The following is a 21,794-nucleotide window of genomic DNA, read 5'->3' as shown; positions in this document are numbered from 1 at the left end:
CTCCTAAAGAAACCTTGGGCACCCGAGCCCCACCGCTTCGAGGGACTACGGGAGGCTCGGTGAGGGGTCGCTGAGGGTCAGGTTACCACTGCAGATTACAGACCGCGTGGTCTTTTGGCAGACTTGCTACAGGAAACCACTGGGGGAGGAGACAATATGTAATAGCAGTCCTAGACTAGTCTCCACCCAAGGTCAAGGCGCCCGCCCGACGGGCGGCGAACCGCAAGGACGCCTCTCCGTAGCCCCGCCCCTCGAGGGAGCCCGAAGCCTATTTCTCTCCAAAGACAGGGCGCGTTCCCTTTAAGGCGTTCCAGAAAGTCACCGCGTTGGTACCCAGAGAACGAGGCGTGGCATATTTTGTCCCTCGCGGGCCTTCGTGGGCCGGGCCGGGCGCGAGGGCGGGGCAGAGAAGCGCCGGTGGGGTCAAAGGCTACAGCGCGCACCACGTGGGCCGGTGACTCCGTCCTTCCCGCAGCGGCAGCGGCGCGCAGGGCACTTGGGTTAGTGGCGCGGCGGGCGGCGCGGATAGCCGAGGCGGACGCCGGCTTCCGCCGCCATGGTCATCAAAACGGACGAGTTGCCGGCAGCAGCCCCGGCGGACAGCGCTCGGGAGCCCAGCCCGCAGGCCGGTGGCAAGGGGCGGCCAGGCGCGGCGGGTGAGTGGGGCCGGGGCCAGGGGGCAGCCGGGCGGGAGGCTAGACTGGGCCGAGTGCGCGGGGGGGTTTTGGGGTGGTGCGGGGACCGCTGCCTTTTCTCCGCGCCTGACCGGGTCGCATCTCGCCGAGCCCTCCACCGGGCGCCCCCGCCCTGAAGGTCACCTTCACTGTCGCCCCCGGCTGCGGCCCGGACTTGACACACGTGGGATCCCGGGGAGGGCAGCGGCGGCGAACACACGCGTGCCAGATCGTGGGGACACGTGCGCGCACACGCGGTTTCGGGGTGCGCCGGCTGCGCAGATCGGTGGACTCGGCGGCCCCACCCCCTACGCGCCCGGGCTTGGGGAACTCCCCCGACTGGGGTCACTTGACACTTGCTCCGTCTAGCACCCCCTTGCCGTCAGGATCCCTAGCGTTCCCTGTGCACCCGGCTGCAGCCTTGCGAGTTCGGCTCAGCTTGGGACTTCTCAGGCTTAGTCTATGGGAAGACCGCAAGTTGAGGGTTTGTATTTTGAGAGAGGGTTTCTGTGGTTCATTCCCAGAGGCAAGGCTTTAACCCCTGTTATGCAGACTCTGATCTCCGCCCTGTTAGATGTTGGCCTAGTGGGCAGATTTGGAGTGGAGGGTGTCTACCTATGTATGGGGACAAAGCCAAACTCCTTGGCAGGAGGTAGTGTTTGTGCCAGAACTTGATCATTAACCCGCCTTATTGCGAAAAGTGGGTCAGCCCAGAGTTGCTGTTTTTAAGGCAAAGGTCGTCAGCATGGAGTTGATCTCCCAGCTCTTCCCTGTGGAGACTGTGTGGCATTGACTTTGGGAGTGGCTGCAGTTTTTCTCCGGTGGGGACTGCCTCTCTCCCGGGCTTCCTCTGTTCCTTCCATCACATCTTTGACTCCAGCCGTGAGGCCCGGAAGCCCCTTCCCAGCCCCTGGGCTGTCTGCTCCAAATCTTTCTCAGAGCCTCAGAGACGGGATATGTTCCTCTCTGTCCTGGGTGGCCGTGGGAGTGCAGAACTAACCCTGCCTTCCACTCCCACAACTCTCCTCAAAAGACACTTGTCATCTTCATCTCCCTGTCCAGCTTCAGTGAGTCAGTATCAGAGCAGGGCTAGATGGGCTCTCTGGCCCTGTAACGGGCCACAGCCAGGTTTGCTGGTGGTGGGGCATAGGTACTGTGGCAGCCTTGCTGATTGCCTGAAGAAGGCCAAGGTTTGGGCAGAGTGACAAATGCTGATGACTCCAACCTGCCAGGCTTCACCCCAGTGAGGCTCTGTCTGAATCAGTGGAGCAGGCTAGATAAGAGCAGGCTGATTTCCTCTCCAGCAGAGAGACTTGAAGAGATGAAGCGACTTGCCCAAGGTCACACAGCCATTTAGTATTTGGATTTCCAGCTCCTGGCCAGATTGCCAAGGCTACCTTAGCCTGTGCCAGAGGAGGCTGGGAGAGGCATGTGGGCTGGGCTGGGATGCTGAGAACGCAGGGCTCAGGAGAGAGGAGAGTTGGAGAATTTCTCTGAGGGAACTCTGGCGCAACCTGGGTCAGGGGCGCATCCAGCTAGCTGTTCATTTAGGGGAAACTGGAAGCCTACTAGCAGGTGGAACATGGGCTCTCGAACCCTCTGGGAAGCTTGTATAGAGCCAGGACTTGAATTTCAGCCAGCCTGAATTTATTCAAAGGAGGATGGGGCTTTTATGGAGACTCTTCCCAACAGACCCTCACCCAGGTTTCTGACCTCAGAACCCAGCTCTGGAAGACTCTTAGCCCCCTTGAGGAAGTGATCAAGGCCTTTTGTGGAGGGAGGTGGGGGGACCAAGGGTCAGTTGCCTTCTTAGGAATAAAGCTGCTTTTAGGAGTTAAGAGAACAGGCAGGTTTTTCAAGTTCATGGTGGTGTGTCGAGTTCCTTCTTCCTAGGGGAGGATTGCTTGGAGTCCATGCCCGGAGCGGAGGGACAGGGGGCTGGCAGACTGGAGAGGAGCTTGGGGGCTTATGGGAGCTACTGGATGGTACCCCCCCAGAGCTCTTCTTTTGGGTGGGCCTGAGCAGAGCAACTCAGGGAACACTAGATCCTTCCCAGGCCCCACAGACCTGATTCTGACCTGGGTGGGGATGGGAAGGAGGCAAGCAGATGCCTACTTCCTTGGGGCCCTCCTTAGGCTGCCTGCCCCGACCCTTTTCTCTTGAAGCCCCAGGTTCCTGGGATGGGATGATCCTTTATGAGGCCTTACTTCCTGCCCGGAGCCTCACCTGCAGAGGTTTTGGCTGGGGCGGGGCCTGGCCCTGGCACAGTCTACTGAGTGAGGCCATGCCAGGCTGGAGAATGCACACAGGAGCCACTTGGGATGGCTTACATTTCTTTTCTAACTCCTCTCTGCTGCCCATTGGATTCGTTTTCTTCCAGGCCAGGGCAGGGCTGTGCTTTATCTCTTCATTCTGGTCTGGCCGGTGAAGACTTGGGGTGGGGGGTGTGCCATGCTGTTTGGGCAACCCCTTCCCCTTCTGTAGAGGATCACTCATCTCCTTCCCTACAGCCTAGATCCTGAGGGGTTTCCCCCTGGGGTAAGAAGGCATGGTGTGGAGGCTTGGGTATGGATAGAGGAAGGGGTTCCTGTTTACCCGGTGGGGGCTACAGCCTAGGGGGTGGTACTCAGGCCTGGGCTTGGACCTCTGACAGACCTGGTCTTTTCTTGACCTGGCTTGGCTGCCTGTTGCCTCTGCAACCTTGGGCAGCCTGCTTACTCTTAACATTTTGGAGTCTTAGTTTCCTCAAGTGAGATGGGTTGGTCAAGCTGTTGGAGGGACCTGCCGTGAACCGGGCCTAGAGTGAGTCTTGGCTCTGTGGTAACCAGGATGGGGATGGTGGAAGCAGCTCCTCGAGGGTCTTTGCCAGGCTGCCCCGCCCCGCCCTCCTCTCCAGAGGGTTAGGGCTTGTTTGGGGAGGGTAGTGGGAGCAGAGGGGCCCTGCCTGGTCCTCTGTACCTTCCACTCAGGGTGTGCGAGCCAGAAACCCTTGGTGGGGGCTGCAGGGAACCAAGGGCCTGCTGCATGCCAGCCCTTCAGGGCTGTCTGGACAGGACTGGAGCTGAGGGAAGGGGGCCAAAGAGAACCCCGCCCCCACCCTGGTTAGTATGGATGCCGGAGCAGCCCTGCCTGGGCCCTGGCAACAAGTCAGAGGCCCTAGGAAGGCGCCCTGGCGAGGCTGGGCATGTTCCTTCTCTACCACCGCACGGCCTTGGGTCTCTTGCTGCCAGCTCTGTTTTCCCCAGGGGAGAGACTTGGTTTTCTCCCGGCAGCGCAGGGGCTGCTGGGAAGGGAAGTCGGAGCCTGCCAGCTCCTTGGTGGAGCTGGAGGCCGGGGCACTGGGTGCAGTTGTCCTCTGGGAGTCTGGGGGCCCCTCCCCCCTCCCACCAGAACGGGTGTCTCCCAGGAAGGGGAGAGCTGCCAGGTCACCTGCAGGGGGCAGCATAAGCCAGAGGCCCCCGCCGGCCACTTGATCCAGGAGGAGGCAGGCAGGGCACTCAGCGGCCGCCAGTGGACAGGGAGCGGCCACCTCATGGCCTGGGCCCGGGTCTGCGCCAGCTGTTGCCGGCAGCTGGCGGAAGCGGTCCTGCCCACCCCCACTGGAGTTGGGGCAGAGGAGAGGACCCCCTTGCTGGGCCCTACCCCTGCCAGCCAGTCACCGGGGCCCTCGATCTGGAGGGTCCCAGGTAGCCCAGACGCCGGGTTCTCCTGCCCCACTAACTGCTTCATCAGCAGTGACCCCCTTTGGGGGGGATCTGGGGAGGCGGGCCTGAGCCCTGGTGGCAGCTTTACCCGGGGTCCCGAAGCCACCAGGGCCTCCTGGCCCACAGCCGTCCTGGCCGACCTTGAGCAGGATGCAAGGCAGGGGGAGTGTGCCCTTCCCAGGGCTGCCACGGCAGGCCTGGCCCCACTGAAACCCGAAGCCAACCAGAGCTCCAGCCCGGGGCCGACCAGCTGCATGGGGGCCAAGGTGGAGGCGCAGCCCAGAACAAGGGACACGGGCAGTGCCGGGCCTGAGCCGCAGAGCGGGGGGCTTCGCTGCCACGGAGGTCCCGTGAGTCCAGAACCCAGGAAGGGGCGACGGCCAACCACACCAGGTGGGCTGTGGGGGCAGTGAGCTAGCCTCTTGTGGGGAGGTCACTGGGCCTTGATCCGGCGGTAGCGAGACCCTCAGGGTCCTTTGGAGGAAAGAGGAAGGGCAGGGCAGGCTGTCCTTAGGGGAGTGGAGGCCCCTGGAAACCAGCCACATCCCTTTGAAATCTGGTAGGGCATTGCGTGCCCCCTGGGGGGGAACCTGGTGTATAGTACCTGCCTCTTGGGCAGGGTCCCTGGCCAGGGAGGGGGAACGGAAGCTATGACCGCCCTGGCCCTCCTCTGTCCTCTCAACCCGGACTCAGGGAGCACAGGACACCTGTCTAGGTCCAGGTCTCTGCCTTCCTGCTTTTGGGGTCTCAGACCTCAAAGCGGCTGTGCCGTACTGGGCGGGGGCCCCTCGTCCCAAAGACTTGTCACAGCACAGCCTTTCTCAAGGACTCAGTGGGGGAGGCCGTCACGTCTATCACGTCTCCTGCTGCATTTTGAAAACTGACCAACTACCACCCCTCTCCCACCGCCCTGTTCTGTCTTCATTGTCACGGAGGCGGCCAGGTTCTCCCTTCCGTCTGGCTGCTCACTTTCCAGGGGCTGGGGGTTCACTCAAAGGAGAGGTCCTTGTGGTTCTTTGGGGGAGGAGGATGGGACTGTATCTGAGTGCCTGGCAGTTCTGTTTATCACTAAGTTGAGGGGACATGGTAAGAGGGAGTGGCTTTTCTCCACATCAAACACCGCCCCCCCCCCCCCACCTCGCCGTGTGCCCTTATGTGCCAGGCTTATCTGGACTTTTCTGTGTGGGTAGAGCCCACACAGCTCTGTGGAGGTGTGCCCCATCCCCGCTCCTCACAGCAGGGTAGGGACGAGGAGGTGGAGTCCAGAGGGGATCGCTGGGGTCCGGAGCAGACCTGGAGAGCTGGTCTATCTGGAGCTCACAGATAAGCACAGGGCCAGTCTGGCTGCGAGGTGGACCCAGGAGGGAAGGGCCGGCGGGCCTCCAGGCAGGCCTCTGTTGTGCTGGAGGGCTTCTGTGAGTTCCTCCTCTGCGCCCCAGGGTTGGGGTGGGGGTCTCCTCTGTTCCCCCTAGTTCCTGGGGGAGAAATGGAAGGTGTTGTCACCTGCTCCTCCTCTCCCCACATGTGAGTCCATTGCTATTCACAGATGTTAGGCTTTTACAGTAATTAATTCATTTGTTCAGAGCCTTTCTGTTGAGTGGGCAGGACAGAAGGAGGGAGACAGCTGCTAGTGTGAACAGCCACCCCAAGTGCTGTCAGGAGTTATTGGTCAGGCTTCCAGGAAGGTTTATTTCACCTAGGCCTTGACGGATGAGTAAGAGCCTGCCAGATGGAGTGGTGTATAAGGGGCAGCACACCAAAGCACAGGTAGGAGGCAAGGTGTGTGGCCTGTTCTGAGATTCCTGAGTAGTCTGGAGCAGCTGCACCTTGATGGAGAGAACGCAGGAGCTGAGAGGGACGTTAGGCCCAAGACGTTTGGATCCTGTAAACAGTGGAGAGTGTTAGAACATTCTAAGTGGTACCTTTTTATTGTTTTTGGAAGAGGCAAAATGGCTGTGTTTATTTGATTTGATTTGGGTTTTCATTTACTCATATTAACCATTAATTATGCAGGTTTACCATTAATTGAAGCATTTTATCTTTTTACTATGGTCACATTTAACATCAACTTAAGAAGCACTTTATTTCAAAAAGCGATTATCTCTAGTGACCAGAATTTCATTCGTGGAAGCACAAGTGTTGTCTTTGGATCACATTTAAGCTACTCATCTTAAGGATATGGTCATACTGTGAAAATGAAGATTACTTGTCAATTTCAAATATAAAATATGAACAGTTCACAAAGTTGCTCAGAGAATTTGCTCCCTATAGTTTCAGGGTCCTAGTTTTCTCAAAAAACACTCATACATTGTTTTTTCTAAATCATACCCTAAAATAAATGCTAGTTAAACAATTGTGTCCTACAGTAAGGAAAGTACAGACTTATAAGGAAAAGGTTAAATCACTCTTAATCCTATTCAAGGAAAGCCACTGAATTCTGGTCTTTTAGTCTTTCTACTGGCAAAGATGTAAATGTGCATATACACACTTAGTTAGGACTAGTACATATACAAGGTGTTTTTGTTTTTGTTTTAAATACAGTTGACTTACAGTGTTAAGGGTTTGTTTTTTTTTTTTTTTAATTGCACTGGGTCTTCATTGCTGCTCGCAGGCTTTATCTGGCGTAATATGTAGCAGACGTTATCTTAGGGGCAGGGGCTACTGGTCATTGTGTTGCTCTCCACTGTGTAACACGGGCTGCTCACTGTGTTCGCTTCTCTTGTTAGCGGAGTGCAGGCTCTAGACGCAGGCTTCAGTTGTTTGTTTGAGTAGTTGCAGCTCATGGGCTCAGTGTTGTGGCACACAGGCTTAGCTGTTCCGCAGCATGTGGAATCTTCCCAGACCAGGGACCGAACCCGTGTTCCCTGCATTGGCAGGCGGATTCTTACCCACTGCACGACCAGGGAAGTCCCTGCAATGTTATATTAATTTCAGGTGTACAGCAAGTGGTATTCTTGAAATAGGGAAAATGGCCTGCAGTCGTCCTGCAATTAGGTCGGGGTGTGGTGAGGGGCATTTGAAGAGCAGGGGCTGGTTTGTGGAAGATGGTAAATTCCACTCTGACAAGATGAGTCTGGCAAGGCCTTGGGGATGGCCACATGTTGAAAACCTGGATCGAAGCCTGGATGGGTCACATGAGCTGTGAGGTGGGAGGGCATTTAGAATCACAGATAAGGGTAAGATGGAAATGAGGAGTGGCTGGGACCCGGAACACCCACAGCTGGACTGCGGGAGAAGTCGAGCTGGAAAGGAAGGGACCAGAGTGTCCATCAGGGAAGAGGGGGAAGTGAATGTGGGGAGTGTTGTTGAAGCCACTTGCATTGGCGACTCTGGGAGAGTTGTCTGGGGGGCCTAATCACATGGATGCCAGACGGGGGTCCTGAGGAGAGATGGGAAACAAGTTCCTGGGGTATGGAGGGTGCAGGCAGGAGCCTGCAGGTGGCCAGAGTGGGGGTGCCGAAGGAGTTGTGTGCTTGGGGTATGGTGGGCCTGGCACAAGGCCAGGTATGGGGAGGACAGGCAGACACCATTTTGTAGGGCGCTGCCCACCCTGGCTGGAGGCAGACCTCACCAGTAAGGCCCATCTGACTCAGCCCCCTTGTCCCCTGCAGAGCTGCCTTCAGTCATGCTGTTGAATGGGGACTGCCCAGAGAGCCTGAAGAAGGAAGAAGGGCCTGCTGAACCACCCCGGGAAAACGGGCTTGACGAGACCGAGCCGGGAGAGGAGACCACCGGACAGGAAGTCATCGTCATTCAGGACACAGGCTTTTCAGTGAAGATCCTGGCTCCTGGGATTGAGCCCTTCTCCCTCCAGGTAAGATAGCGGAGGGGTGCTGGGGGCCGGGGCCTGTGAGGCGGGATGAGGATGGGGTCGCAGGCAGGAAACAGGGTCCTCTGCCTTCCAAGGTCACTCACGTAGTGGACGTGGGAGTCCAGGTTCAAACTGTTGCCACATTGCTAGGGGCCAGATCCCAGCTGGGACTGCCAGCCCTGTCTAGGGAGGAGTACAGTAGTGGCTGGCTAGTACTGGGGTCCCAGGCTCCCCAGCCTCGGCTATGTCAACTCTCTGGCTGGAGTTTGACTGTCTGCTTGAGAGAAGAGGGGTTTCCCTGGTGGTTCAGGGTTAAGTCTGCCTGCAATCCAAGAGACCCTGGTTTGATCCCCTGGAGAAGAGAATGGCTATCCACTCCAGTATTCTTGCCTGGAGAATTCCATGGACGGAGGAGCCTGGTGGGCTGCAGTCCATGGGGTTGCAAAGAGTCAGACACAACTGAGCAACGAACACTTTTATTTTGGGAGGAGAGAGGTATTGGTTGTCTCCAAGAGCAGAGCCTCCCCAGAGGTCTTGCAAACGGACTCATTGGGGAACCAGATGAGGCTTCTTGCATCTTCTGGACCCACAGGCTTGAGCCCCAGGCCACACCTTCCTGAAAGGGGAAGTCATAGGGAGGAGGCAAGATGCCCGTTTTCTTTTCCTTGTTCTTACACCTCTGCTCTGTTCAGAGTCTGCAGGAATAGTTGAAGCCTGTGGGTTAGGAGGCCAGGCTCTGTCTTGCACATGTATACACACCCTGCACACACATGCACGCACGCACACACACACAGGTGCAGGTGGGCACAGTACTTATGGGCAGGGCCTGGACTTTAAAATACAAGCCACAAAGGGGGAAATGGTATTTGAAGCATTGATTTTAGGGACCCAGGTGTTTGGGGCTGGGGAAACCGGTATGTTTTCACCAGGGTGGCGGTGGCCTTCTCCCTGGCAGGTCTCCCCCCAGGAGATGGTGCAGGAGATCCACCAGGTGCTCATGGACCGTGAAGACACCTGTCACCGCACCTGCTTCTCGTTGCACCTGGATGGCAACATGCTGGACCACTTCTCAGAGCTGCGCAGTGTGGAGGGGCTGCAGGAAGGCTCAGTGCTACGCGTGGTGGAAGGTTTGTCTGGAAGTTGAGCAGCTCCCCAAGGTGGGGGCGGGACACGAGGAGGCGGGGCCAGGTGGCACTCTCCCCACCCCGCCCCTCCCGCTGGCATCTTGGTACGTCTGTGTCACGGATGAGCATGTAGAGGCTTGGGGCGGTGTTGGACTTGTGGCAACAGGACAGCAGCACAGGTCTGCTTCTCTGGTCCTCTCTGGCACACCCTCCAACTTCAGGGTTAAATATCAGAGTCATGATTTTAAAAAAACAGTAGCAAGCAAGTGCTTGAAATCAGCCTATACAAATTTTATAGTGATAAAAGTTCAGCCTCTTAAGAAAACTGAAGTTTCATGGCTCGTGAAAGTCAGGCCCCTTGTGAAGCAATCAGCTGGCATGATGAGGCTGGTCTATTTGTTAAAAAAGAAAAGATCCCGTAAACTTGGGTCACCTGGGGAGAGTGGCACAGAGGTTCCAGGCATGTCACCCAAAGAACGAATGTGGGGGAAAAGTAACTCGGCTGTGCCCAGACTTATCCAATTACGGGTCCTCCCACCTGCCTCTGAAGAGCCCTCATTATGATTTCCTGAAACGTGAGTTGGGGAGCAAGGTTGAGTCCTGTAAATCCTCTGGCTGCCCTGGGGGAGGGCTGACCCGGGAGAACTGGACTGAGCATGTGGGGACAACCTAGCCACTGTGACACTTGTGGACAGAGAATTAGGGGGCTTCTGTGGGCTGCCACAGCCTGTGTGCACTTCCTGAGGTACTTCTTGTGCCCTTTGGCAGAAGGTTCTTTGCAAACAAGGATCCCTGCTGATAGGCAGATATGTGTGTGGAAAGCAGATTTCCAGCCTAGGTGTTCATAAGGGAATCTGCAAGTAAAAGCCTAAAATTGAAAATCAATGCTACCCCTGCTTGTGCTCAGGCTGACTCTCTCCTGGGGAGTCTGTTGCCCTGGTAACGTCCTGCCCCTCCCCCTTCCGACAGAACCATACACAGTGCGAGAGGCCCGCATCCACGTGCGCCACGTTCGAGACCTGCTCAAGAGCCTAGACCCCTCCGATGCCTTCAATGGGGTTGACTGCAACTCCTTGTCCTTCCTGAGCGTCTTTACCGATGGCGACCTGGGAGGTGCGGGAGGCATTGGGGCTGGCAGTTGGGCAGAGGGGCTGGGAGCAAGTTGAACTGGGGCTGGTGAAGGGGGCTGGGCCTTCCCTCAGCCTTCCCACTGGAGGGAAGCGGGGCCGGAGGCACCCAGGCCAGGGCCACTTGAGCTGGGGAGTGCGTTGGACCCCCTGGGGCGTCGTGTGCTGACCACCAGCCTCGGGTCCCTCAGACAGCGGGAAGCGGAAGAAGGGCTTGGAGATGGACCCCATCGACTGCACACCGCCCGAGTATATTCTTCCTGGGAGCCGGGAGCGGCCGTTGTGTCCTCTGCAGCCCCAGAACCGGGACTGGAAGGTGGGAGCTGGTCTCTGGGGATGGGGGCAGGGGACCACCCACCAGGAAGCATGGCACGCTCATGCTCAGCCCTTGCCACAGCCCCTGCAGTGCCTGAAGGTGCTCACCATGAGCGGCTGGAACCCGCCACCCGGGAACCGCAGGATGCACGGGGACCTCATGTACCTGTTTGTGATCACAGCTGAGGACCGGCAAGTCAGCATCACGGCCTCCACCCGCGGATTTTACCTGAACCAGTGAGTCCCTGTACAAGCCTGTGGGGAGCCCGCGGGCAGCCGCCTGGGGGGCACCCGGCACAGTGATCACCCTCTCTCTGCAGGTCCACAGCGTACCACTTCAACCCCAAGCCTGCCAGCCCCCGCTTCCTCAGCCATTCCCTGGTGGAGCTGCTCAACCAGATCAGCCCAACCTTCAAAAAAAACTTTGCCGCCCTGCAGAAGAAAAGGTAGCGCCTCGGCCTGTTGGCCCCTCATCTCCCAGGGTGGGTGACCTGGACGGCCTGGAATCTAGCACTTCTGCCCTAAGAAGCTGGACACGCAGCACCCAGAGCCTCCCGCCCGAGGCAGCAGACCTGGGACAGGTGGCTGTGGGCCCTTGCTGGACTCTCCAGGGACAGAGCCTTAGTGGGGAGACAGTGGGGCCTTGAAGAAGGGGCCCAGGGCAGACCTCTGAGCTCATTGGGCCATCCCATCTCCCCTCTGCTCGCTGCAGGGTCCAGCGCCACCCCTTCGAGAGGATCGCCACCCCATTCCAGGTGTACAGCTGGACAGCCCCCCAGGCGGAGCACGCCATGGACTGCGTGCGGGCGGAGGATGCCTATACCTCCCGGCTGGGCTACGAGGAGCACATTCCTGGACAGGTGCCTGTGGCCATCCCCGGCTCCTCTCTCCCTTCCCCTGCGGGGCCCAGGCTGGGTTCTCGGTGCCTGTAGGGCTGCACAGGGTGGCAGGGGGGTGGGACTGCCCCGAGCAGGTGGTGGGGGCTCAGGCTGAGCTGGCCTATCCCTCCTGGTCTCTGTGTAGACCCGGGACTGGAATGAGGAGCTGCAGACTACACGGGAGCTGCCTCGGAAGAACCTGCCTGAGCGACTGCTGCGAGAAAGAGCCATATTCAAGGTGCCTGTGGCCCCTTAGGCCTGACCAGCAGCCTCAGGCCTGCCAGCCACTTCCCTACTGGTTTTCTGTGGATAAGAGGGAAGCTGGACAAGGGCTTCTGTGGATAAGGGCCTTTGGGGACCTTCCAGGCCATTCTGCCACTTTCTGCCTCCCAGCAGACAACCCCAGCCCCTTTTTCTGGCCTTTCTGAGATTTAGAGTCTGGGGGTGGGGGTTGGGGGCAGGGAGCCACCTCCAGGATGGGCTGAGTGATGCCCATGCCCATTTCCCTCCCAACGCAGCCATATGGGGACCTGGGCACACGTGTCCTCCTGTGATGTCCTCAGTGATTTTGCTGACAGAGATGAGGAAAAAGCAGTGCTTTCAGTGGAAAAAAAGCTTTAAAATCTCCCATAATTTTACTAGAGATGATAATGGTAAAGAAATATAAATGTCCTGGGTGCTCACTTTGCCAGGAGCTGGACCAGGTGCCGTGTAGGCTTGTAATCTCCCGGGCACCTTATAAAGGGCGATGGCGTTTTTTTGGCTGCACTGCTAGGCATATGGGATCTGAGTTCTCTGACCAGGAATGGAACCCATGCCCCCTGCAGTGGAAGCGTGGACTCTTCAGGGAAGGCCCCTGAAGGTCGATACTTTTATGTCATCTATAGACATGAAGACAGATCTGAGAGGTGATCCAGCAGAGATCACCTGGCATATAGTTGGTGGATCCCAGACCCACCCAAGTCCTCCTGCCCCCTGTAATCACTGAGTTCTGCTGTATATCCGAGTATTTGATAAAAGTGAAAGTCGCTCAGTCATGCCCAGCTCTTTGTGACCCCATGGACTATACAGCCCATGAAATTCTCCAGGCCAGGATACTGGAGTGGGTAGCTGTTTCCTTCTCCAGGGGATCTTCCCAACCGAGGGATCGAACCCAGGTCTCCTGCATTGCAGGTGGATTCTTTACCAGCTGAGCCACCAGGGAAGCCCATAAGTGTTACATTTTTTCTGAACTGGGGTTTCTGGTGCTTTTCCAAGTGTGCGAAACCTTCGTCCTGCTCACCTCCGCCAGCCGCAGGTGAGCTTGGCCAGGTGAGATGTAGCTCCCTCACCCTCTGACCTCTGGCCCCCAGGTGCACAGTGACTTCACCGCAGCAGCCACGCGGGGCGCCATGGCGGTCATCGACGGCAACGTGATGGCCATCAACCCCAGCGAGGAGACCAAGATGCAGATGTTCATCTGGAACAACATCTTCTTCAGCCTGGGCTTCGACGTTCGCGACCACTACAAGGACTTCGGCGGGGACGTGGCAGCCTATGTGGCACCCACCAACGACCTGAACGGCGTGCGCACGTACAATGCGGTGGACGTGGAGGGGCTGTACACGTTGGGCACGGTGGTGGTGGATTACCGAGGCTACCGTGTCACGGCCCAGTCCATCATCCCCGGCATCCTGGAGCGGGACCAGGAGCAGAGCGTCATCTACGGCTCCATTGACTTCGGCAAGACGGTGGTGTCGCACCCGCGGTACCTGGAGCTGCTGGAGCGCACGAGCCGGCCCCTCAAGATCCTGAGGCACCGGGTGCTCAATGACCGGGACGAGGAGGTGGAGCTCTGCTCCTCCGTGGAGTGCAAGGGCATCATCGGCAACGATGGGCGCCACTACATCCTGGACCTGTTGCGCACCTTCCCCCCTGACCTCAACTTCCTGCCCGTGCCCGGCGAGACGCTGCCCGAGGAGTGCGCCCGTGCTGGCTTTCCCCGCGCGCACCGCCACAAGCTGTGCTGTCTGCGCCAGGAGCTGGTGGACGCCTTCGTGGAGCACAGGTGGGGCTCAGGCCTGCGGCTGCAGCCTCGGGCAGGGAGGGCGGTGCTGGCGTCTGACCCCAGACGGGGGATGCTTTGGGAAGTGAAGAGGAACGAGCTCTGGGCCCATCACTGTGGCATCCAGCTCCCCCACACAGGCAGACGCCCAAGAGCTTCATGTAGATGAGAAAAGGCGAGACCGGTGGCTTTCTACTGAAGTGATGCTGTTTCCTCAAGAAGCGTGTGGACATCTGCTTAGGCATTTTTGAACCTCCCAGTGCCATGGCCCTTGGGTGGGGGGATACAGGTGGGGTCCCTGCTGCTGGCGGTCAGTGCTTAGGAGTCAGCCCATCAAATGTCCCGTGCCAGGAATAATTCTCCCTCTCAAAACGCCAGAGGGGTCCCTGGTGCTCTCAGGAGCCCTGACACCCAGCTGTCTTCCTGTCTAGGAAGATCCCCATTTTTGCTGTGACCTGCCACCACCTGGTAGAATGGCTGGGCTGGCACATGTACACACGCATGGACATTGCTCCCTGGACAGGACAGGACATCCCGGGCCCCAACATCCTTAAGCCCAGCAGGGCAGGAGCTGGGGCCTGGCTCAGGTCCCCCCACGGCCAGCAGGAAGCTGCCGGACCGGTGACCTCCTAGTCGCTCCTCTCCCATCCCCTGCTCCACCCCACCCACTGTGCCCCAGGTACCTGCTCTTCATGAAGCTGGCTGCCCTACAGCTGATGCAGCAGAAGGCCAGCAAGATGGAGAGCCCCACGTCCCTGGAGAACGGCGACGGCCTGTCCTCGGAGTCCAAGCCTGACGCTCCCCCAGCACCCGAGGCGGGAGGCGAGGAGGAGGGCAGCAGTGCTAGCGGCCTGGCCACGGTGAAGGAGCTGGCAGAGACCGTTGCCTCGGACGACGGGACAGGTGGGGCTGCTGGGGGAGCCCCCGCCAGGGGAGGCTCGGGCTGGCACCCAACCCGTGGGGAGGTGGGGCAGCTCCTGACAGGCCGTGTATTCACAGCAGACCCTCGGGGTCGGGAGGTGATCCGCAACGCGTGCAAGGCAGTGGGTTCCATCAGCAGCACGGCCTTCGACGTCCGCTTCAACCCTGACATCTTCTCGCCAGGTGAGTGGTCCTCGGGGGGCCCAGTGCTGGGGGCCTGCTTGCCTACCTAAGTGCTGCTGTCTGTCTGTGTGTCTGTCTGGTGCCCGCCTCTTTTGCCAGCTCACACCTCCTTGCTCTCCCTCCTGCCCGCAGGAGTGCGCTTCCCCGAGTCCTGCCAGGAGGAGGTTCGGGACCAGAAGCAGCTGCTGAAAGATGCCGCTGCCTTCCTGCTCTCCTGCCAGATACCTGGCTTGGTGAGGGCAGGCTGGGGCAGGGGGTGGCACGAAGGAGGGGCAGCGGGGGTTACAGGCTCTGTGGCCTCATTCGCCTCTGGGAACTCGTGGAGCCTTTGCAGGAGTGACCTAAGCCTCCTGACCTGCGAGGCAGATGGGGAGTTCTCGTTCCCAGAATAGTGCCACTGACACAAAGGGGCCCAGGCAGGCATCAGTTGTGCCCTGGGTGCCCTCCCTTGGGGGCTGGCAGCGGGGTTATGGTCCTCCAAAGCCCCTGTATGAGGGGATGGCAGACAGAGGGCGTGGGGGCATCTTTACCCACCCCCACCCTCCAAGAAGCTTTGTACGGAGTCCCCGCGTGTGTACAGAGGGCCTGCTCCCTGCTGAGGCGGCCCTGAGCTCCGGTGTTGTGCTTGTTCCCCAATCTTTGAGGTGAGCCTGCCATGCCCGCTGCTCCAGGGCCCGCGAGGCAAGGCTCAGTCTCAGAGTGAAGCCGTGGCTCTGCTCCTTCCTGTGCCATCACAGGGGAGCCTTGCTGCCCTCCATTGCTGTTTCCCTGCCGGTGGGCCCAGCAGTCCCAGGGTGACGGTGGGCTGTGCAGAAGGCCGGGGATGAGAGCTCACATCCTTACTGCTCACATCCTTTCTCTCCTTTCCTTTTCCTGACTGGGAGCAGGGGGTCTTAGTCCCTTCCTTCCTCAGGGCCCCAGAATAGTGGGAGCCCCCATTGGCAAGACCTGGGGCAGGAGGAGGCAGAGGGCCTGGGCTGGGGGGGGCCTGACCTTCTGCAGCCCGCAGGTGAAGGACTTCACAGACCACGCGGTGCTGCCCATGGACGGGGCTACACTGGCCGAGGTGATGCGCCAGCGTGGCATCAACATGCGCTACCTGGGCAAGGTGCTGGACCTGGTGATGCGGAGCCCGGCCCGTGACCAGCTGGACCACATCTACGTGAGTGGTGCCCGGGGTGGCTGAGAGATGGAGGGGGGGTGAGGGGCTGGGCTGGAGGCCTGGAGCCCAACCCAGACACCCCCCTTTTTCTCTGAACCCGTGCAGAAAATTGGCATTGGAGAGCTCATCACCCGTTCTGCCAAGCACATCTTCAAGACGTACCTACAGGTACTGCCGCTCCCTTCAGCCTGGCTCAGGGAGGTGTTGGGGGAGCCCGGGTGGTGACCGGTCCCACCTCCCTTGCAGGGGGTCGAGCTCTCCGGGCTCTCGGCTGCCATCAGCCACTTCCTGAACTGCTTCCTGAGCTCCTACCCCAACCCCGTGGCCCACCTGCCCGCTGACGAGCTCATCTCCAAGAAGAGGAACAGGAGGAGGCGAAACCGGCCCCCAGGGGCAGCAGATAACACAGCCTGGGCCGTCATGACCCCCCAGGAACTTTGGAAGAACATCTGCCAGGAGGCCAAGAACTACTTTGACTTCAGCCTCGAGTGGTGCGTGAGCGGCTGTGGGAGACCACTTGCTTGGGGAAGTGGGAGAGGGGGCCCCCATGCCTAGGGGCTCGGGTGGAGGGGGGCGGATGGGTGCTGGGCTGCTCGGGCCCACCCTCCGCTCCTCCCCAGTGAGACGGTGGACCAGGCCGTGGAGACCTATGGGCTGCAGAAGATCACGCTGCTGCGGGAGATCTCCTTGAAAACCGGCATCCAGGTGGGCCGGGTTCGGAGCGTCCTGAAGGGTCCCCGGGGCCTTGGGTGAAGCTGGTGGGGTGGTGCTGGCCACGTGAGCCTGGGCTGAGGCTCCCTGTGGGTGTCGGGCGGGGCCCCCAGATCCTGCTGAAGGAGTACAGCTTCGACAGCCGCCACAAACCTGCCTTCACGGAGGAGGACGTGCTCAACATCTTCCCCGTGGTCAAGCACGTCAACCCCAAGGCCTCGGACGCCTTCCACTTCTTTCAGAGCGGGCAGGCCAAAGTACAGCAGGGTGCGTGCCAGGTGCGGCCGGCGGGGGGGTGGGGGCGGTGGAGAGGGACCCCCAGCCCAAACCCAGGCCAGCCCTGACCTTCTGCCCACCGGTGCCCTGCAGGCTTCCTAAAGGAGGGCTGTGAGCTCATCAACGAGGCCCTGAACCTGTTTAACAACGTGTACGGGGCCATGCACGTGGAGATCTGTGCCTGCCTGCGCCTGCTTGCCCGCCTCCACTACATCATGGGCGACTACGCCGAGGTGGGCTTGTGCACCTTCTGGGGGTGGTCAGTGGGGCCCTGGGTTGTGTTCTCACCCCACTGGCCCAGCAGGATGGGGGGGTCCAGGCAGGCAGAACTGGAGCCCTGTCATCCCAGAGATATTGCTTACCTCCAGGCCTCCCCAGGAGGAGCAGGTGGAAACCCTGGGATGTGCTTGCTCTGCCTATACATCCCTCCCCCACCCCCCGTTTCCCTTTGCCCCAACAGCTGTGTCCTGGGGAGAGCTGCGGTGCCCGTGGACACAGTGGGAGTGATGCCAGGGCCTTCCTTCCCTTCACAGGGACAAGCGAGGGGCACGTTCTCAGTCAGTACCTTGTAAGCGCTCTGGAAGCTGCTCAGGGACTGTGCTGTTGGCTGTACTGTCCTGGGGCCTAGTGGTGTTCACTTGCCGTGTTAGCCCCCGGGTTTGAGGCTGCCTCCGATGCGGGCACACTGCAGGTGCTCCACTTGGCTCCAGCCATAGGACTCCTTTTTTTTTCACCTGTATATGCCTCCTTGTCGTAATATGAATATTTTATTTTTAGTACAACTTTAGATTTGTGCATATGTTTGCATAGACTAAGACAGTCTTTTAAAATGTGAAGCAGCCTCGGGGTGGGGTGTAGACTTCCCTGGTCACAGCAGCTGGATTTTGACCACTTCTTTCCTCCTTGGTGCAAAGTAAAAATAGAAATTGCAGCCAGAGATGAAGAGGCCTGAGCTGCCTGGAGGCTCATGGGCGAGACAGACAGACAGACGGGGTGTGGGGCGGTGCCACCTGGGGATGACAGCCCCCACCTCTCCCAGGCCCTCAGTAACCAGCAGAAGGCCGTGCTAATGAGCGAGCGAGTGATGGGCATCGAGCACCCCAACACCATCCAGGAATACGTGAGTAGCCTCCGGGGCGGGGCTGGCGTGGGGGCGGAGCCGGCGGCCGACCTGACCTGACCTACCCTGCCCCTGCAGATGCACCTGGCGCTGTACTGCTTTGCCAGTAGCCAGCTGTCCACCGCCCTGAGCCTGCTGTACCGCGCCCGCTACCTCACATTGCTCGTGTTCGGGGAGGACCACCCTGAGATGGCGCTGCTGGACGTGAGTGCTGGGGAGGGGCAGCGGGACTAGCCTCCATCCCAGGGGAGTGGGAGCTGACCAGGGCCCTCCCGACTGCCCCCAGAACAACATCGGGCTGGTGCTGCACGGAGTGATGGAGTATGACCTATCGCTGCGCTTCCTGGAGAATGCGCTGGCCGTCAGCACCAAGTACCACGGGCCCAAGTCCCTCAAGGTGGCCCTCAGGTGAGGCTGTGCTGGGTCAGGGGGCAGGGAGACCCCGGGCCACAGGGTCCCAGGAAGCACTTGAATCGAGGGCGGGCGCGGGATCGAGCACTCTGCCCTCCATCTGACTCCTGAGGAAATTTCTCTCACCTTCCATGTCTTCTCTGAGTCCTGGATTTGGCGTCTTACCCCTGGAGAGATCCCGGAGTGGGATCTAGAGTACCCCGCACACACCCCCATTAGTGCCCACCGGCCCGTTGCCCACCGGCCCGTTGCCCACCGGCCCGTTCACGCCCTCCCTCGCCCCCCACCCTGCGCCCTGCCTCCCTACAGCCACCACCTGGTCGCCCGGGTCTATGAGAGCAAAGCCGAGTTCCGCTCCGCCCTGCAGCATGAGAAGGAAGGCTACACCATCTACAAGACGCAGGTGGGCCAGGGCAGGGCGCAGGGCGGGGTCAAGGGCGGGGCTGAGGGCGGCCCTCATCTCTCCCCGCTCGCCCCCTGCAGCTCGGCGAGGACCACGAGAAGACCAAGGAGAGCTCCGAGTACCTCAAGTGCCTGACCCAGCAAGCCGTGGCCCTGCAGCGCACCATGAACGAGATCTACCGCAACGGCTCCAGCGCCAACATCCCGCCCCTCAAGGTGGGTCTCCGAGCGGGGCTGGGTGGGCATCCCCCCCTCCCCGGCCTCGGCCGCTCATGCTCCCCGCGCCCCTCAGTTCACAGCTCCCAGCATGGCCAGCGTCTTGGAGCAGCTGAACGTCATCAATGGCATCCTCTTCATTCCTCTCAGGTGAGGCCCCACTTGGACGTTGGCCTTTACTTTCTTGGTTTATTAACTACGGGATTGAGGTGGCTCGGACTGAGAAGTACAGCCCTTAGTGACTCCTTCCAGAAATACTTTGCATTATGGCACAAACACAGATCTGTCATCTTTTTTCCCCCCTTAAGGCACAAAATTGTACCAAACCAGGCACGTATTTTTCTCCTGCGTTTAATCGATCTTGGCGATCATTTCATGTCAGTATGTAAAGAGCTAATGGTAAAGAACCCACCTGCCAATGCAGGAGACTTTAAAGAAATGCTGGTTCAATCCCTGGGTTGGGAAGATCTCCTGGAGAAGGGCATGGAAACCCACTCCAGTATTCTTACCTGGAGAATCCCATGGACAGAGGAACCTGGGTGGCTACAGTCCATAGGTTTGCAGAGTTGGCCATAACTGAAGCTACCTAGCAGGCATGTAAAGAGCAGCTTCATTCTTTCTCTGAGCTCCTGCTCTGTCAGTGTAGGGACGAGCCTTAGCGCTGGGCCCTGGGGGTCTCTCTGAGCTCTTAGACAAGCAACAACAACCCTGCCCTCGAAAGCCCCTTATCCCGTGTCCCTCTCGCCTGTGTGGGGCCCGGGTTTGGTCTGGTCAGCCTTAGGGCATTTACAGCGGACTTGCTCCACATTGCACCTGTGTTCTGGGTGTGATCGGCGATAGGAGCGGCCAGAGTGCACAGGGTTTAGGCTGGGTGTGAAGGCTGGATGGGAACCAGGCCTTCACTGGAGGCTGGCAGGTATGTGGAGTTCTTACTTGCACTGCAGAAAGTGCAGAGCCTGATCTTGTCCCAAGTTGAAGCAAAGCCAGGAAGGTGACGGAGGGCCCAGGCCCACCCTGATGCCCACTCTCCGCCCCATCCTTCTACTCAGCCAAAAAGACTTGGAGAATCTGAAAGCTGAGGTGGCACGGCGGCAGCAGCTCCAGGAGGCCAGCAGGAACAGGGATAAGGCTGAGGAGCCCATGGCCACTGAGCCGGAGCCCGTGGGGGCCTCAGAGGATGCGGCCACCCAGCCCCCGGCTGCCAAGGACCCTTCCTCCCCGAGCTTGCAGGGGTAGAAGGGGAGAGACAGACGGACAGTCGGTCAGCTGCCCCCGGTGATCCAGACTCCAGGAGAAGGTGGCACGCCCTGCACATCAGGAGAGGAATCAAGTCCCTCTTCCTCCACATTTCCAACCCCATCCCCACCCCCAGCATCCTCCTGGGACCCGGGCCTGCCTGAACCCTGAGATGTTCTTGCACTGGTTCAATGAATACACGCTGCAGAGGCCTCATGGAAGACATGCGAATGGAGTGTGTGGGCATCCCCCAGTTCCCGGCTGGGGGACAGGTGCCTCTGTGGGTCCCCATCCTCGAGCAGGTGTGTGCGAGTACGTCCGTGCCTGCGAGTGCCCTGATCCGTCCTTCCTGACTTGTACATAGCCCCGAGCCGGTCCCCAGTGAGTGACGCGCGGATGGGATTTCTCAGGTCATTTGTATGTGTGACATTACGGCTGCTGCTTCTGCTGCCACTGCCCCTGGGTCCGACGTGGCTGAAGTCCAGTTCTGAAGCCAAAAAGAGTGGCACTTTCCTGTGTCCTGGGATTGAGCGGGCGGCCTGAGCTCTGCGGCAGGGCTGGAGGACTGGGGAGCACTTTAGCTTCGTGGCAGGGTGAGGGCCGCAGCAGCTTTACTGATCATGGTTGGAGCCTGGCCTGGCTGTGCTGGGGGTGGGGAAAGGGGTGGCCAGGGGCAGTTCCCCAGACACCCGTGTGCCCAGCCCCGCTTGTCGGCCCTCGGGCCCAGCAGGAGATGCTGCCTCCCGCTCCCTGCACCCCAGCTGGGGCTAACCTTGGGGTCTAGTCTGAATGTATCCTCCTTGTTGAACCTCAGCTGCCTAACGCACAGGGGGGGGTGGGGTGGGGGGCTAGGGGAACTAGGGCTGAATCATGGATCCTGGGGGAAGAGATACAAATACAGGAGTGATTACTTGGTGGTGGAGCCTAGCTCCCTACCTGACCTTGGCCACACTGGCACCTTCGACAGAGAGGAGCCCTGGGGGTGGCAGGGAGGGGCCTGCAGAAGGCTGTGGCCCCCACAGGTCCCAGCTCCCCCTCTGCTGCTGGCCTCTGCTGCTTCTCGGTGGCTGGGGAGAGACGGCCGTCCTTCTGAACTGGAGGGAGCTGTCCCCGTGTTGGGGCCTCTGCCTGGTGGCTTGGCGGGGAGCTGCTTATGGGTATGGTCTGTCCGAACACCTTGTTTCAAAGGGAGTGGGTGGGAGCTAGCAAGCGAGGCATCCCCACGGCTGATCAAGAACTTTTTCTTGTTTTTAAACCATCACGTCTTCATTTCACATTGGAATAAAGTGAGTTTTTGAAACCTGCTGTCCCAGCCTCTCCTGTGTGTTCTGTACAGTCTTATTCGATGGTGAGGATTGTTGCCAGAAGCAGTACCTAGTAAAAAGAGTTGAAAGCTCTTTAGGTCAAATTCAGGGTTATCCTTATAACGTCACTTCAGTGGGAGGAAGGGGGTGGACAGAGCCGCAGGTGCCCAGCTGG

At 59.3% G+C, this 21,794-nt stretch overlaps 1 protein-coding gene across 4 annotated transcripts; it reads left to right on the top strand.

Annotated features, from left to right (window-relative positions):
* Positions 1–450: 450 nt before the first annotated feature.
* Positions 451–21,621, top strand: CLUH (clustered mitochondria homolog). 4 transcript variants are annotated; one of them, XM_027517077.1, is made up of 26 exons: positions 451–656; positions 7,990–8,192; positions 9,145–9,316; positions 10,283–10,426; positions 10,632–10,756; positions 10,838–10,992; positions 11,076–11,201; positions 11,468–11,615; positions 11,779–11,871; positions 12,986–13,680; positions 14,357–14,580; positions 14,680–14,781; positions 14,914–15,014; positions 15,791–15,943; positions 16,049–16,111; positions 16,190–16,434; positions 16,564–16,648; positions 16,768–16,921; positions 17,024–17,163; positions 17,970–18,050; positions 18,129–18,254; positions 18,337–18,458; positions 18,771–18,864; positions 18,945–19,079; positions 19,156–19,229; positions 20,129–21,621. In XM_027517077.1, the coding sequence occupies exons 1-26, from the start codon at positions 557–559 to the stop codon at positions 20,313–20,315; spliced, it is 4,047 nt and encodes a 1,348-aa protein (XP_027372878.1). In that variant the 5' UTR covers positions 451–556; the 3' UTR covers positions 20,316–21,621. The 4 variants fall into 4 exon arrangements, with proteins under 4 accessions (XP_027372878.1, XP_027372877.1, XP_027372876.1 ...); XM_027517076.1 differs by having other exon boundaries at positions 14,677–14,781; XM_027517075.1 differs by lacking the exon at positions 451–656 and adding an exon at positions 4,247–4,771.
* Positions 21,622–21,794: the final 173 nt, after the last annotated feature.

Source organism: Bos indicus x Bos taurus, chromosome 19, assembly GCF_003369695.1.
Source record: "Bos indicus x Bos taurus breed Angus x Brahman F1 hybrid chromosome 19, Bos_hybrid_MaternalHap_v2.0, whole genome shotgun sequence".
NCBI lineage: Eukaryota > Metazoa > Chordata > Mammalia > Artiodactyla > Bovidae > Bos > Bos indicus x Bos taurus.
This window is presented reverse-complemented; position numbering and strand designations above follow the sequence as displayed.

Coding starts and splice junctions, on each gene's coding strand:
- CLUH (XM_027517074.1), top strand. CDS start 4,633: ATGGGGGCCAAGGTGGAGGCGCAGCCCAGAACAAGGGACACGGGCAGT. Junction 10,427..10,631: donor TACCGATGGCGACCTGGGAG/GTGCGGGAGGCA, acceptor CGGGTCCCTCAG/ACAGCGGGAAGCGGAAGAAG. Junction 11,616..11,778: donor AGGAGCACATTCCTGGACAG/GTGCCTGTGGCC, acceptor GTCTCTGTGTAG/ACCCGGGACTGGAATGAGGA.